A 14,588-nucleotide genomic window follows, 5' to 3' on the forward strand; every position below is an offset into this window, starting at 1 on the left:
TAAACCTTTTATAAAAATTGTAATTTCGGAATGTAAAATTTCAAAAATGATTGTATATGATAATTTTTATATCAATTATCAATATATATATATATATACTTATTATTAAATTAATAATCAGAAAGTTAGGTTATATCTCTAATAAAAGAAAGGAGTAACCTTTGTAGTAAGAGCTGTTAAATTTGATAAAATTGTGGCCGTAATTGCTTTTAGGAATTAATAAGGAAGTTATTACAATTAAATTAGGCCCTTAGCATCTCCTTCTTTCTTTCTTTCTTTTTTAGATTAATTGTAAATGCGAACTTTGGTTTATAAGTAATTTTCTCTTATTATTTATGGAAGTTTATATTTTAGCCCACTATCATCTGTTATATAACTTAATTTTTATGTAAAGGGTGCTCATACACCGCAGTGGAATAATGATAATAATAATAATAATAATATGTAGTAGGTTTCCACTTTTATTAAAAGAAAATTAATGGTAGAAGGAAGTACCCATTTATGCAGTAGTAATAGGAAACGAAGCTATTTTTATATTAGTAGCCAAAATTCATTTTTAGATATTAAGTGTATATTCTATTTATTAGTTTTAAATAATTAAATATATATTTAATAATATTAATATTAAAATAATATATATATATATATATATATTATTTTTTATATTTATTACGATTTTTAGTATTGTGTAGAATTTACCTCATTAATGAGACAAAATATCCATCTCATATTCATGTTTTACATTTTAATTCTTCATATTTTCATAAGTAGTTGGAATATCAGTATCGGTGAATAATCACATTTTAAATTACAGTTATCTTTTTAATATTTAATATATATATATTAATATACTGTGCTAAATTAATTGTATGCTTAGTGACAGTAATATTAGGACAGAATATAATTCTTTTTTTTTTCTTCATACAAGTTAAATTAGTTTCATTAATCACATTATTATGATAAAGTTATAAAGTTAAATGATTCAATAAAAAGTATACGTATATATGTAGGCAGACGAAAGACGCCCCAATCGCCGTATGTTTCTTTCCTGTGTGGGCTAACCATGTTCCATAAAGGATTGTTTGGCATGGCACTTTTGTGGAAAGGGACAATGACTCGGTATCATGTAATATTATTTTTGGTCCAAAAATTATATAAGCAGATTTGGTTGAGACTTGTAAGAAAGGATATGTGACCGAATTGTGCCAATAACTTAGCTTAGATGGCATCTGTGGTTGAAAGTTTCCCTCACGAAACATGCTTTCAATTCTCTTTTATAAAATATGCCAACGACAAAGTGCTAACTGCCCATACCTACCCAAGATTTCTAACTTAGATTTCTTGAATCTTTTCCGAATTAAAAAGAACAATTAAGAAAATAAAGTACTTCAATTCTTTTCTTTTTTTCCTACACATATATTCTTGTGACTAATAAGTTAGCTGTAAAATAAAAATAAAAATTCTTATACATATTTGATTTATGTACTATAACAAATAAGAAATTAATAAATATATATGAGTGTTTTATATTTAAATATTATATAATTAACATAAATTCTATTATTTAAAATTAATAAATATATATTAATTATCTAATGATTTGATGTATATACTGATACCTAATAACAATTTTTGGTAGAAGAAACTATCCAAAACATACATAATTGTGAAGGGTGATACTACTCGGACAGCATATGACATATGTATGCTCTTGTTATAAAGCAATATATACTGACATTTGCCCACAATTTAACTGTTGAAGAATCATCTATGATAATTCTATGAAATTATTTACTAGAGTTGGATGAGTTGCAAATTGCCAATGAGCGAGCAGCATATTTCATTGAAACTGAAATTGAAATGAAATGTCAAGATTCATAATCATGATTACTTGTGCACGTCCTTCAAATTATGTAATACCCACGACCTCCTTAATTCATTACAACATAAATGTCTCCTACATCCTTTTAACTTAACTTATTGGATCTCTTGAGGCGCCACGACAATACTTAGACAGAATATGACATTACAATGAGGGATACCATTTTTTCTTAGACATTCCAACCATACCCATTCATAATACAATACTAATACACATCGCTTGGCAACAAGAAAAAGCATAAGGTCCCTGCTGGGCAACTACATATTTATTCACATATATACTGAGGCGACTACTAGGGTTTCATCAAGTTCAACTCCTGATAATTCCCATCACGGGTAACTAATTGTCCTGCAACCAATAATGCCTTATTCTTGCTGACTATTTCAGTAAATTTAAAGAGGATGAACCAAGTTGAAATTTGGGTGGGTAGTATACCCTTTCGCCAGCTCTTCTATCTGCAAGTAACAGGAAACATGCTTATTATAATGAGATTCAGCTTTTCTGGCGCATTACTGAATAGTAATTTTCTTCAATTGAAAGAAGCTTGCCCCTTTTTAATTACACTCTTACCTCCCTCTTTAGAATTCCATTTTCCTCTTTCAGAAATGTTTCCTGATAAGATTTTAAGAGCATTAATAGAAAAATCAAACACAGATAGGCCAAAATGTTCCATTTCGTTATTTCTCTACTATTCGTTAATTCAGAAAATCTCAGTACTAAGCTGTCGATAATCAAAACAAAATGTTTACCGCAGAGTAGTCTCATAAAAATTGGAAAATGGCCAATACAAACAACACCTTAAGTTTCATCTTGTCTATTATAGATTGTACTAAAAATTAATCTTTCTAAAGTTCATGATTCAATCAGGGTCTTTGCATCGCAGCTCCATTTATGTATTCAGATTAAAGAGAGCTGAAGTGAGAAGCATACTTCTTAAGTTAACTAGTATGCAGCATGCCAAAATTAGATGCAAAATGATGCTATAATGTACAATCATGTCTAGGTCTTTTTTTTTTTTTTAACCTCATTTAACTTTGTGCAAACGTACTAGTTGAGAAGGGTAGACATATTCTTCAAATTTAGTAGAGTGTACCTTTAGGCGAAGAGCACTTACAGACTCCAACCTCAGTGCTGTCTGCAAGAACATTGATGCAATGAGAATGGCAGAAAGACCATATAAGGTAGAACATGGACTCAATAGATGCAACCAGAAACTTTGTTGTTCTGTATAACAGAATGATTTAACTGCAGACTTCTGTTCTGTAGAACTGGAACCAGGATTGGCATTTTGCAAAGCCAAAACTAAAGTCCATCTATTTCATCTGGTTATTTAGCTCATTCGATTAGACAATAGCACAGGTTTCGGACATAATGCTTGCAACATGACCTACCTCAGTCAATACTCCTAACTTCTAATTCCCTGTTAGTCAGTGTTGCTGTTGCATATAGATGAGAACCCCATCCGTCTATGTGGCAATGCGTAGCATTCGTTGTCCTAAAATCATCTTAGCTGAGAACACATAGCCCAAGATGTTGCAGTTTTGTGGAGAAACAATTCCAAGTATTATCTACAAAATAGTCCTAATAATTTGAGGCTATGGCAAAAGCAAGCACAATTTTTGCAAAACTTATATAACCACGACGAGATGCAGTTTGATAAAGGATGCTATAATGTACAAATCATTTGATCAGTAATTAGGTCCGAATAAGAACGATATGTCCATGTGATTAAGACCATGAGATGAGATTAAGACTTTGCCAAGTCAATCCAGAATACAAGATAGCTAGAACCAGGCTCATTTGATCAATTATATATTATTGTTTAATTGCGATGGATTAGAGTCCAAACTTGAGGTACCAGAACAAAAGAAATATAAAGGTGCTATCACCAACCTTTTGAGCTCTGATTTGTCTCAATGCAGCATGCAGTTGATTCTCCAACTTGACAAGGTCAGTCACACTAAGCTTCTCAGCATTTGGACCGTCAAGTTGCCTGTGTCAACCTAAACTATTATCAGTGAACCATTTGTTTTAGGCAAAAGGTACATATAAGCCCTTAACCTGTATTCCAAAGTATAATTAACCATTCAATAATTAAATGTCTCACTTAAATTTCAATATTTTTATTAAATTTGAAACTTAAATTTAACACTTGCAATTATTATTGCCGGCAAACTGAGCATTGTTGAACTACACGAATGAATAGCACAGACAGGCCTAAAGAGGCATTGTTCTACAGCCTACAACTAGTCTGCCCTAACTAGAGAAGATCTATGACCAACTCAACCGGAAAAGTTGCGTGTGGATCCAACACATTGTAGATCGAGAGTGGAGATGAAATTTTTAATATTAGTACATATTTAATACGCTACAGATCGAGAGCGGAGGTGAAATTTTTTAATATTAGTACGTATATTTCTTTTTGTATGTTATTCGATATGCTAATTTAGTTCAACCCGAAAATAGTTAAATTAAAACCATTTAAACATGCTTAGAGCTTAAACATCGGTTAGTTAATTATACTTTGAAGGTTAAGAGTTTATTATACCGTTTGCTTTGTTTTATGGTATTTCCATTTAAGGCAGGAAAGATAGAACAGTTAGAGAACTTGCATTTCAACTATTTTCAGTAGCTCTGCATATGATATCCTGCTTGTGTACTCTGTGTGATTGATCTGCGTAAGCAAGTAGTTGACCCATTTCATAACACACCACAGCATAACAACAAACAGAAAATTATAGGAAACTCGCAGCGTGGAGCAGCCTGTTTACCTCTGCCTGGTTAGCACCTTTAAAAGATGCAAACCCCGCTTCAAGACGCACCTTGTATTTGTCGAGAAGCCTGGGCAAACTGAGTCATAAAAGAGAATGCAATATAGTAAAGATCGAATTGACTATAATGAATATAAATCTTAATTAAACTTCAAAACCAACGTGGAAAATTAGTTATCAAGCTCAATTGTACAAAAAGAAAAAAAGGAATATATAAATAGTCCATTGGCCTCAAGATCTAACAGAATTTATAGGGAGAAAAGGAAAGCTTGCAGTAGGCTGCTTGTGTTCCATATGGAATAAATAACTGGTGGCGCTAGCCATTACTCATTAGAGTTCTATAGCCAAAACTTGCCAGCAAGGTGAACTTTTACATGCATCAAGAGTATGGGGTATGCTATCTGAAAAGGCAAATTGTGTTACACTGCTGTAACATAATCACAACAAACATGTAGACATTGAAATAGTGCGTACTTTTCCAGTATGAGAGTTATTATAAAGTCATCAATAAGAAAGCCAACTAATTAACAAGAAAATGAATTTGGCAAGGAAGAAAACTTGAGGCCCCATAGCTTGAAGCATCAGCTAAGCCTAACTCCTGAATCTTTCCACCAAATGACACTCATCTAAAGTTAATAATATTGCTTTTCACATCAATGGATACGTTGATTTGTGACAGAAATGATGGCCGGATTACAAAAAGAGTATAAGCCCATTGGAGATCTTAAGTAGCATTTCCATTTGCTTAAGAATCTTACCATGTTCAGAGATTTAGGAAGGAAAAAAAAAAAAAATTAATCTTACAGTTCTCTTAACCTATTTCCATGATTTCTATGGAAGATATTTCATTAATCAAGAACATGCAATTCTTGAACGGATAAAATTATAAATGATCTCTCTCACACAACCCAATAACATCCTCCTTGATTAACCCCAATTACTCAATTGTGCTACATAATACCTAAACTAATACGGGTACTTATTGAAAATAATCCTATATTTTTGTTTCGCATTCCTACTGAATGCAAAAATCTCTATAATAATAAAGCTATTTATAGTTATAGAGAAGAAATGGCTACAATAATAAATCTATGTTTAGAGAAGCTATTAGGTTTCCCACATGAATCTTAATCAGTTCGGATGTTCGATATAACGGTCAAGACGCTAGAAAGTTACTTTAACCTCGGATGAAAGTAATAAATTTTGCAATTGAATGGATTGAAACCCTATGAATCCATCAATGGTCTCTCATCCTCAATCAGATCTCTCTATCAACAGTAAAAGAATTCTTTATATTCTTTACCTGTGTGGTTTATGGCAGTTTTGAAACACTTTCTATGATATCAAATATATATCTATGCTGAAAGCTGTAAATTTCAGTCATATCAATAGAAAAAAAGAATTCATTTAGCAAAATCTGGAATTCATGGAACAAGGATATGATTGTTTGGTTGTAAGTTGAATTAAATTGTTTGGTTTAATTTTTGGTGCTCATTCATGTGTCTCGTCTTAGCATTGTGGATTTTGGCTTTATATTGCTTACTGCAGCAGTTGATGCTCATTTTTGTTTTGTATCTCAATAGATATATTTTCTTTTATGTGATTTCTATTTTTTTGTTCTCTTGGACTGCTGTTTTGTATGCCATGCTATTCTATAAGGTTCTTCGATCCTTTTATCAGTTGAAGTGCAAAGTGAGATGTTTAATCACATATGGACTTATTCTTTGTGTATCAGAGTTGTTTGAATTTTTAGTTTGGGTATTTCTAATTGAATTATCATCAGTTTTACTCTAATTTTCTGTAATATTTTATGCTTCAAAATTAGACAAATTAGACTCGAAATTATTAAAGTTATACCATATCTATCCAAACCTAAATTTGATGTGTGCAAAATTGATGTGACAATCCAGCATGAGAAATTAAGTTGGCCACATCACTTTAAAATCCAACCTAAATTTTTATTTAAAAAAAAAAAATTAAAACTCATTGTTTTATCTCCTCCCAAATCTAACATTCCCAAATCAAATTTTTCCTAAATATTTTAAAACAACCGCAATTTTATTGAGTTTCAGATTTCAATTTCTATTTGTTTTATTCCATGCATAAAATTTTAGATATTTAAGAAAAAGACAAAAATCGCAATGTCATAAAAATTTAAAATTGAAAAATTTAATATCTTATATTCTCTTAAATTTGCTCTCAGTTTCTTTTTTTTTTTTTTACTTCCTTATATTGTATTTACTTCTCTCTTCAAGACTATATCAAGAAAATAAATGAACTTTTTGACAGAAAAATAAATGGACTTTCTATGTTTAGATCCAAATCTTGCAATCTATCAAGAATAGGATTATAATATGCTTCTACTTCTGCTTCTTACTCATATCCAGATTTTAAAATTTTGAATCCAATATTTAATTAAATTTTTTATTAGTTAAATCTAATGCGGTTTCATTGAAATCTAATTCAAGTTCTATGGATATTGGCTCTGATGAAATTTGGCACACGTTTAATATAGTTTGAATAAACTTGGAATATCTTTGGTTATTTTGAGCATATTTTATCTAGTTTTGAAGTATAAGATATTACTGAAAATTAGATTAAATTTCATGATAGTTTAGACCATTTCGCCATCTTTTAAATGTATTCAAGTGAGCCTTATGGCTTGAGTAGGTCGCATTGTCATGTTATATTTTTCTATTTCAATTAAAATTATATTAATAAAAATCTTATGATTATAAAAAAAATTAACAACGTAGCCTCATTACATAAACGGTTGAAGCAACAATACATTGATTAATATCTATAATTAAATTGTTAATAGCTTTGAACAATTTTAATCTATTTTGGATATTATTTATAAAAATTTCTAAATTTCTCCATGCATAAAAATAAGATTATTCTGTGCATAAAAATCTTAGATATTTAAAAATAGAGTTCCAGCAACAATGCATTTTTATAATTTATTTTATAAAAATTTCTCTATCATCTATTTTTAATGTTATTATTAATTCTTTTGTTATGTTATTACAAGTCAATGTCATTAATAATTGCGAGAGAAACCGAATATGTTTGAAATTAATATCTACTCTACTCTGTTATAGACGTGTCTTATGTCAATATATGCATCTATGAACTATATTAGAATAATGGAAAATAAGAAAAGAAAAAGAAACATACATAACTATATAAAAGAATGAGCAATGGTTTTTGTTTTTTCTTTCTCTAATATAATGTTTGAATTCTTTTTTCCACATTTTCTGCTTGTTTTTATGATTATATCATACGTTCTTTTTAACCTACAATTAATTACATTCCCAACAAGCTATTTATTTATAGTTTTTAATAATAAAAAAAGAAGAAGACATATAACAAATATTTCAAGCATTAACCCTTGAAGTACTCCATTCCCGATTCTTCGTCTTGTTGTATCTCGGTTTTTTTTTTTCGTGTTGTATGTTGAGATAGACTCAAAATTCTAATGTGACTTAGAAAGATAGTTTTCTAGTTTAAATGTAAGAAATATTTTTCAAGTGAATGGATGATTATCTTCTATATCGTGTGAAAATCTATCATAGAGATGTTCAAAATTGGGTTTAAAGTCCTAATGGTCTACAGTTGATGGGGATTATTAACTCTATAAGTAGGACCATTCTATCATATATAATTTGGTTCTAGTCTAATGTTAAGTGGTATATTGACAATATAGTAAATAGCTTAATTATTTTAGGACAAACTATATTCTATTTGCAATTAGTTATATAGTTTTTTTATTACTATAATGTATAGTTTAATTAATTATGATTCATGGCTATAAGGGAGATTGAGAAATCATGTATGTATTACGTATGTAAAACTTAAGAACCTTATTAATCAAACTAGTGAAAAATATGTTAAATTGGAAAATAATCCAAAGCTAATAGACTTTCTACAACAGCCAAGAATCCATTTAGCATGTGAACCCGAGAAACACAGATAAAATTAAACTTAAATACACCAGGTACAACAAATATAAAGCACAAAAAATGAGTGTAAGCAAAGTCCAAATTCTCATAGTAGATTAAAGGACCAGAAACAAGAGCTAATAGGCCTTACAACATTACAATGTGACTGAAAATAAAATAAGAAACAAGAAGTTTCACACTAATCATAAATTATCAAACTAGAATCACAGTTTTTGACACTAATCTTATAAGTTCTCAAAAGGATTTACAGAAATAGCAGAAAGATACTATGTGAGAACTAAATGCCTCACAACCAATTATCACCATAACTTGAGACATCAACCGGTTAGCAGCACTTAAGAAACATAATTGCTAGAGGAAAATAGAATCATTAACTAAAAGCAAGAGATACCTGCAGAAAAAAATTGCAAAGAAATCGCAACTATTGGTAGCAATAGGTGTCACCCTGATTAACAAAGAGACATAAGAGATGCGCAAGCCCATCCTCTGTTCTTTTCCCAACATACTTAGCAATAGTTGCGCAAGCCATCTCTCATGTCTCTTTGTTAATTAGGGTGACACCTATTGCTGCCAATAACTGCGATTTTTTTGCAATTGTTTTCTGCAGGTATCTTTTGCTTTTAGTTAATGATTATGTTTTTCTCTAGCGATTGCTTTTCTTAAGTGTTGTTAACTGGTTAATGTATGAAGTTATAACGATAATTGGTTGTGAGACATTCAGTTCTCACATAGTGTCTTTTTGCTATTTTTGTAAATCTTTTTGAGAACTTATAGGATTAGTGTGAAAAACTGTGAACCCCAGTTTGGTAATTTATGATGTGAAATTTCTTGTTTTTTATTTTATTTTCAGCCACATTGTAATGTTGTGAGGCCTATTAGCTCTTGTTTCTAGTCCTTTCATCTATTGTTAGAATTTGGACTCTTCTCATGCTTGATTTTGTTCTTGGTACTCTATATTTGTTGTACGTGGTCTCTTTGAGTTTACTTTTATCTTTGTGTTTCTCGGGTTCACATGCTAGATGGATTCTTAGGTGTCTTTTTAGGTGTCGTAGAAAGTCTATTAGCTTTGGATTGTTTCCCAATTTGACATATTTTCACTAATTTGATTAATAAGATTCTTAAATTTTACACACGTAATATATATATATATATATATATATATATATATATATATAATAATAATAATAATAATAATAACAACATGATCTCTCAATCTCCCTTATAGCCATGAATCATAATTAATTAAACTATACATTATAGTAACCAAAAATTATATAACTGATTGCAAATAGAATATAGTTTGTCCTAAAATAATTAAGCTATTTACTATATTGTCAATACACCACAAATTGGAAATAACCACTTAACATTACTAGAGCCAAATTATATCTCGTAGAATTATCCTATTTATAGAGTTAATAATCCCATCAAGTCTAGACTATTAGGACTCTAAACCTAATTTTGAACATCTCTGTGATAGATTTTCACACAATATAGAAGATAATCATCCATTCACTTGAAAAAATATTTCTTACATTTAAACTAGAAAATTATCTTTCCAAGTCATACTAGAATTTTGAGTCTGTCTCAACATACAACATGAAAAAAAAAAAAAGAGATACAGCAAGAAGAAGAACCGAGTACTTCAAGGGTTAATGCTTTAAATATTTGTTATATATCTTCTTTTTTCTATTAAAAATTATAAATAAACAACATGTTGGGAATGTAATTAATTGTAAATTAAAAAAAACGTATGATATAATTATAAAAACAAGCGAAAGATCCGGAAAAAAGAATTCAAACATTAGATTAGATAGAGAAAAAACAAAAACAATTGCTCCTTTTTTTATATAGTTGTATGTATGCTTTTTTTTCTTTTCTTATTTTTCATTATTCTAATATAGTTTATAGATGCATATATTAACATAAGACACATCCATAATAGAGTAGAATAGATACTAATTTCAAAATATAGTTGGTTTCTCTCGCAATTATTAATGACATTGACTTGTAATAATATAGTATAAATAACATAACAAAAAAATTAATAATAACATTAGAAATAGATGACGGAGAAATTTTTATAAAATAAGTTGTGAAAATGCATTGTTGCTGGAGCTCTATTTTAAATATCTAAAATTTTTATGCATGGAATAATCTTATTTTTATAAACTTACTTTTCTGCATGGAGAAATTTTAGAAATTTTTATAAACAATATCCAAAATAGATTAAAATTGTTTAAAGCTATTAACAAATTAGTTATAGATACTAATCAGTATATTGTTGCTTCAACTGTTTATATAATGAGGCTACGTCGTTAATTTTTTTTATGATTATAATTAATTTTTATTAATATAACTTTAATTGAAATAGAAAAATATAATATGACAATGCGACCTATACAAGCTATCAGGCTCACTTGAATACATTTAAAAAGATGGCAAAATAGTCCAAACTATCATGAAATTTAATCCAATTTTTAGTAATATCTTCAAAATTAGATAAAATAAGCTCAAAATAACCAAAAATATTCCAAGTTTATCCAAAATACATTAAACGTGTGCCAAATTTCATCAGAGCAGTATCCATGGAACTTCAATTAGGTTTCAATGAAACCGCATTGAATTTAACTAATAAAAGATTCAACTAAATGTTGGATCCAAAATTCTAAAATCTTGATAGATTGCCAATAGCTGCGATTTCTTTACAATTGTTAGGGAAAAGAAAGGAAATAACCAATTAACATTAAACTAGAGCCAAATTATATCTCGTAGAATGGTCTTATTTATAGAGTTAATAATCCCCATCAAGTTTAGACCATTAAGACTCTAAACCTAATTTTGAACATTTTTATGATAGATTTTCACATAATATAGAAGATAATTATCAATTCACTTATCTTTCCAAGTCAATATACAACATGAAAGAAAAAAAAAACCCAAGATACAGCAAGAAAAAAAACCAAGAGTGGAGTATTTCAAGGGTTAATGCTTTAAATATTTGTTATATAATTTTATTTTTTTATTAAAAATTGTAAATAAACAGCTTGTTGAGAATATAATTACTTGTAGATTAAAATGAACGTATGCTATAATCACTAAAACAAGCGAAAAATCCGGAAACAAGAATTGAAACATTATATTAGTGAGAGAAAAAGCAAAAACTAAGAAAAACACCAAATCCCTAGAAAAAAAAAAAGAAAATATAGTTTTAACATAAGTGTTAATGCTTAGAGGAGCGAGTTAGCAGTGTGAAGGAGAGTAAACAAAGAAAGTTTAAGCATTTTCTTAAGCTATAATATAAGTTCACTTTGCAGTTACTAATTTGCGAGTTTCTTGCATTTTCTTAGTTGAACTATCTTCTAAAGCAAAAAGGAAAAGGTAAGGAAAAAAGGAGTTTCGATTATGGGGTACGTACCTGTTGGTGCTACAGAACTGATAAAGCTTCCCGCTGCTAGAGAAGATGAAAAGACCGACTTCAACATCACAAAGAACTGAGAGCTCAAGAGCCTTCTTCATCAATCCGTTTCGCCTCTTAGAAAAAGTCACTTGACGGCGACTCTTATTTTCAATTAATTTCAAAGCGACCTTCTTCCGTCCCATTTTCGATCCAAATTCCGCTTAATGAAAAGAGAGAAAAAGAGAAAAAAGATGAAGCACAGGAGAGAATATAGAGACTGAGAGAAAGTAAGACAGAAAGAGAGAGAGAGAGAGAGAGAGAGAGAGAGGGAGGAACAACTTTGTAGAAAATGGGGGTAGAGAGTGAGTGAACCGGGACACAGGTATTTTTGCCCCCAGATTTGTCTTAAACGATCACGACGGTAGAAAAAAAGGGAAACTTTTGGAGCAAGAAGAACCCTAAAACTAAAGTTTTAGGTCATTTAAGTTATTTAACAATTTGAAGCGTCAATTTTTATTTAGCCCATGGATAAACTTTTATTATTTAATTATTTTAATTTTAATATAAATTAATTAATATTTTAATTCAAAATTTTTATAATATTTAAATACTTTATTACTACAATAAAATTAAATACCTATTAAATTAAATAAAAAATTACAAATACATAAAATATTATAAATTAGAGTTCAGATTTTATTAAATAAAACTAAATATTAAAATATTAAAACGACTGGTGACTGAAATATATCTTTTACCTGTCTATTTTAATAAATAAGTTTATATTAATTTTAATAACTCAACAAAAACAACCTAAAAAATTTAAAAGTTTTCACATAAACCCTCTCCCTGTCCCTTTTCTTCACAATTTGAGCAAAATCTTTATACGCGATTTAATCAACAGATTTCATTCAGCATTCATCGAACAAAAAAGAATTCCAATTTCTTCGTTTTGTATGTTAATTTCCAGAGCTCCTTCATTAAAAAAGGAAGGATCGGAGAGGAGAAACTATTGATATCTTTTGATTACTCAGCTACCTCTTTTAATTTACCCGTTATCAAAACCAGTCAAATTGACCTGCAAAAGTTTTCCCTTTCTTTAATTGCTTAATGACCCATCTCCTAAATTATTCCCACCAAATTCACTGTTCTATTATGTACACCACAAAGCTTTGTCAAAAAGCAGCTCCAACAGTAAATGGAGAGATCAACAGTAATTCTGCATCAGTAGTTCCCATTTTATCTAAAACTTGAATTCTGAATTTTCTTCTTTTTCTATAAAGAAAAAAAGAAAAAGAAAAAGAAAAACTTTTACAGAAAAGCTTATCTTTCCCCACTTGATCTTTTCTATATAAGTTCAGTGGCGGCCTGACCCTTTGTCGGAGCGAAATGCATGTGCGTATTTGGATCGCATTTTAAAAAAGAGGCGGCAGAGCGAGAGAGAGAGTCGGTCAATGGAAGGTTCAGAAAGCAAACGACTGCCTTTCTTACACGTGGCATATCCGCATGTCTAATTCCTGACCCGTCTCCCTGTCCTGCCATTGGTTGGACAATGAATTCCCTTATTGTACTCTAAGTTAATTTTTTGATCTAATTACCACTAGAATTCTCAACTTAATAGTAAATCTGAGAGTTTCATTAAAATTAAAAAAAATATATAAAATGAAAGCTCGACCGCACATTAATGGTAAAAGTAAATGTCTGTGATGATTGCTAAAAATAGAAACGAGCAAAAAGGGGAGCGTGTTGTTAACGCGTTTGTGGATTCTAGTGTAGGTACGGTTGAAGAAAGTTGTTGTCACTGTATTCGTTCTCAGTTGGATGCACCCACCAAAGCTAAGTTTATTGGCCACATGCAATGTCCTTTGGGATAGAAACAAATTAGAACAGGGTTACCACCACCACGTGTTTAATTTCATCTCATTATTATTGTTCCTTTCTTTCTTTTTCCTCCTATCAGACATTATCATTATTAGCACATGTTACTGGATATTACATCTTAATACAGTTCCTGTCCATATAATACTCATCCTTAACAAATCCTAATAACCCAATGCCTATTATATTCCTTTTCTTTTGCATATATTCACCGTACCTTTAGATTAATTTGACTCATTTTAAAATATTTTTCAAATTTAAAATTTTCACATATTATTTTATGTGCAAATATAATAGAAGAAATTACATTATTTACTTTTTTTTTTTAAATATCGTTTATACTATTGTTTTTATTTTTATTTATATAAAATATCTTTTATACTATTTTTTATTTTTTATTTATTTATATGTGATCTTTCCTTTTGTTTCTTTGCTTTCAACCGTAGAAAAGAGATGGACCTTTCTAATAAATAACAATTTGGTTCTTTAAGTTTTTCATTCTCCTTTCCAGAATCTTCCATAAAATTTTTTTACTCATATAATTCATTCCTCACATTATTTCTAGATCATTTCTTATAATTCCAACTTTATTTGCTCATTATTTTATTATTTTAATCTCACTCATTTTAAATATTAAATTAATTTTATTATTTATTTAATTTAATCATTTTAACCCATTAAAAATTTATATTACT

General features: G+C 29.3%; 1 protein-coding gene across 2 annotated transcripts; it reads right to left on the reverse strand.

Moving 5' to 3' along the window:
- Positions 1–1,855: 1,855 nt before the first annotated feature.
- LOC8286776 (MADS-box protein EJ2) lies at positions 1,856–12,485 on the reverse strand. 2 transcript variants are annotated; one of them, XR_007216769.1, is made up of 8 exons: positions 12,034–12,485; positions 4,654–4,732; positions 4,495–4,556; positions 3,776–3,875; positions 3,274–3,450; positions 2,976–3,017; positions 2,453–2,494; positions 2,321–2,337 (listed from the first exon to the last, which is right to left on the reverse strand). XR_007216769.1 is itself a non-coding variant. In XM_015716683.2 (7 exons), the coding sequence occupies exons 1-7, from the start codon at positions 12,216–12,218 to the stop codon at positions 2,275–2,277; spliced, it is 573 nt and encodes a 190-aa protein (XP_015572169.1). In that variant the 5' UTR covers positions 12,219–12,476; the 3' UTR covers positions 1,856–2,274. The 2 variants fall into 2 exon arrangements, 1 of the variants encoding a protein (XP_015572169.1); XM_015716683.2 differs by lacking the exon at positions 3,274–3,450 and having other exon boundaries at positions 1,856–2,337; positions 12,034–12,476.
- Between the last annotated feature and the right edge of the window lie 2,103 nt (positions 12,486–14,588).

This window comes from Ricinus communis, chromosome 7 (assembly GCF_019578655.1).
Source record: "Ricinus communis isolate WT05 ecotype wild-type chromosome 7, ASM1957865v1, whole genome shotgun sequence".
NCBI classification, from domain to species: domain Eukaryota; kingdom Viridiplantae; phylum Streptophyta; class Magnoliopsida; order Malpighiales; family Euphorbiaceae; genus Ricinus; species Ricinus communis.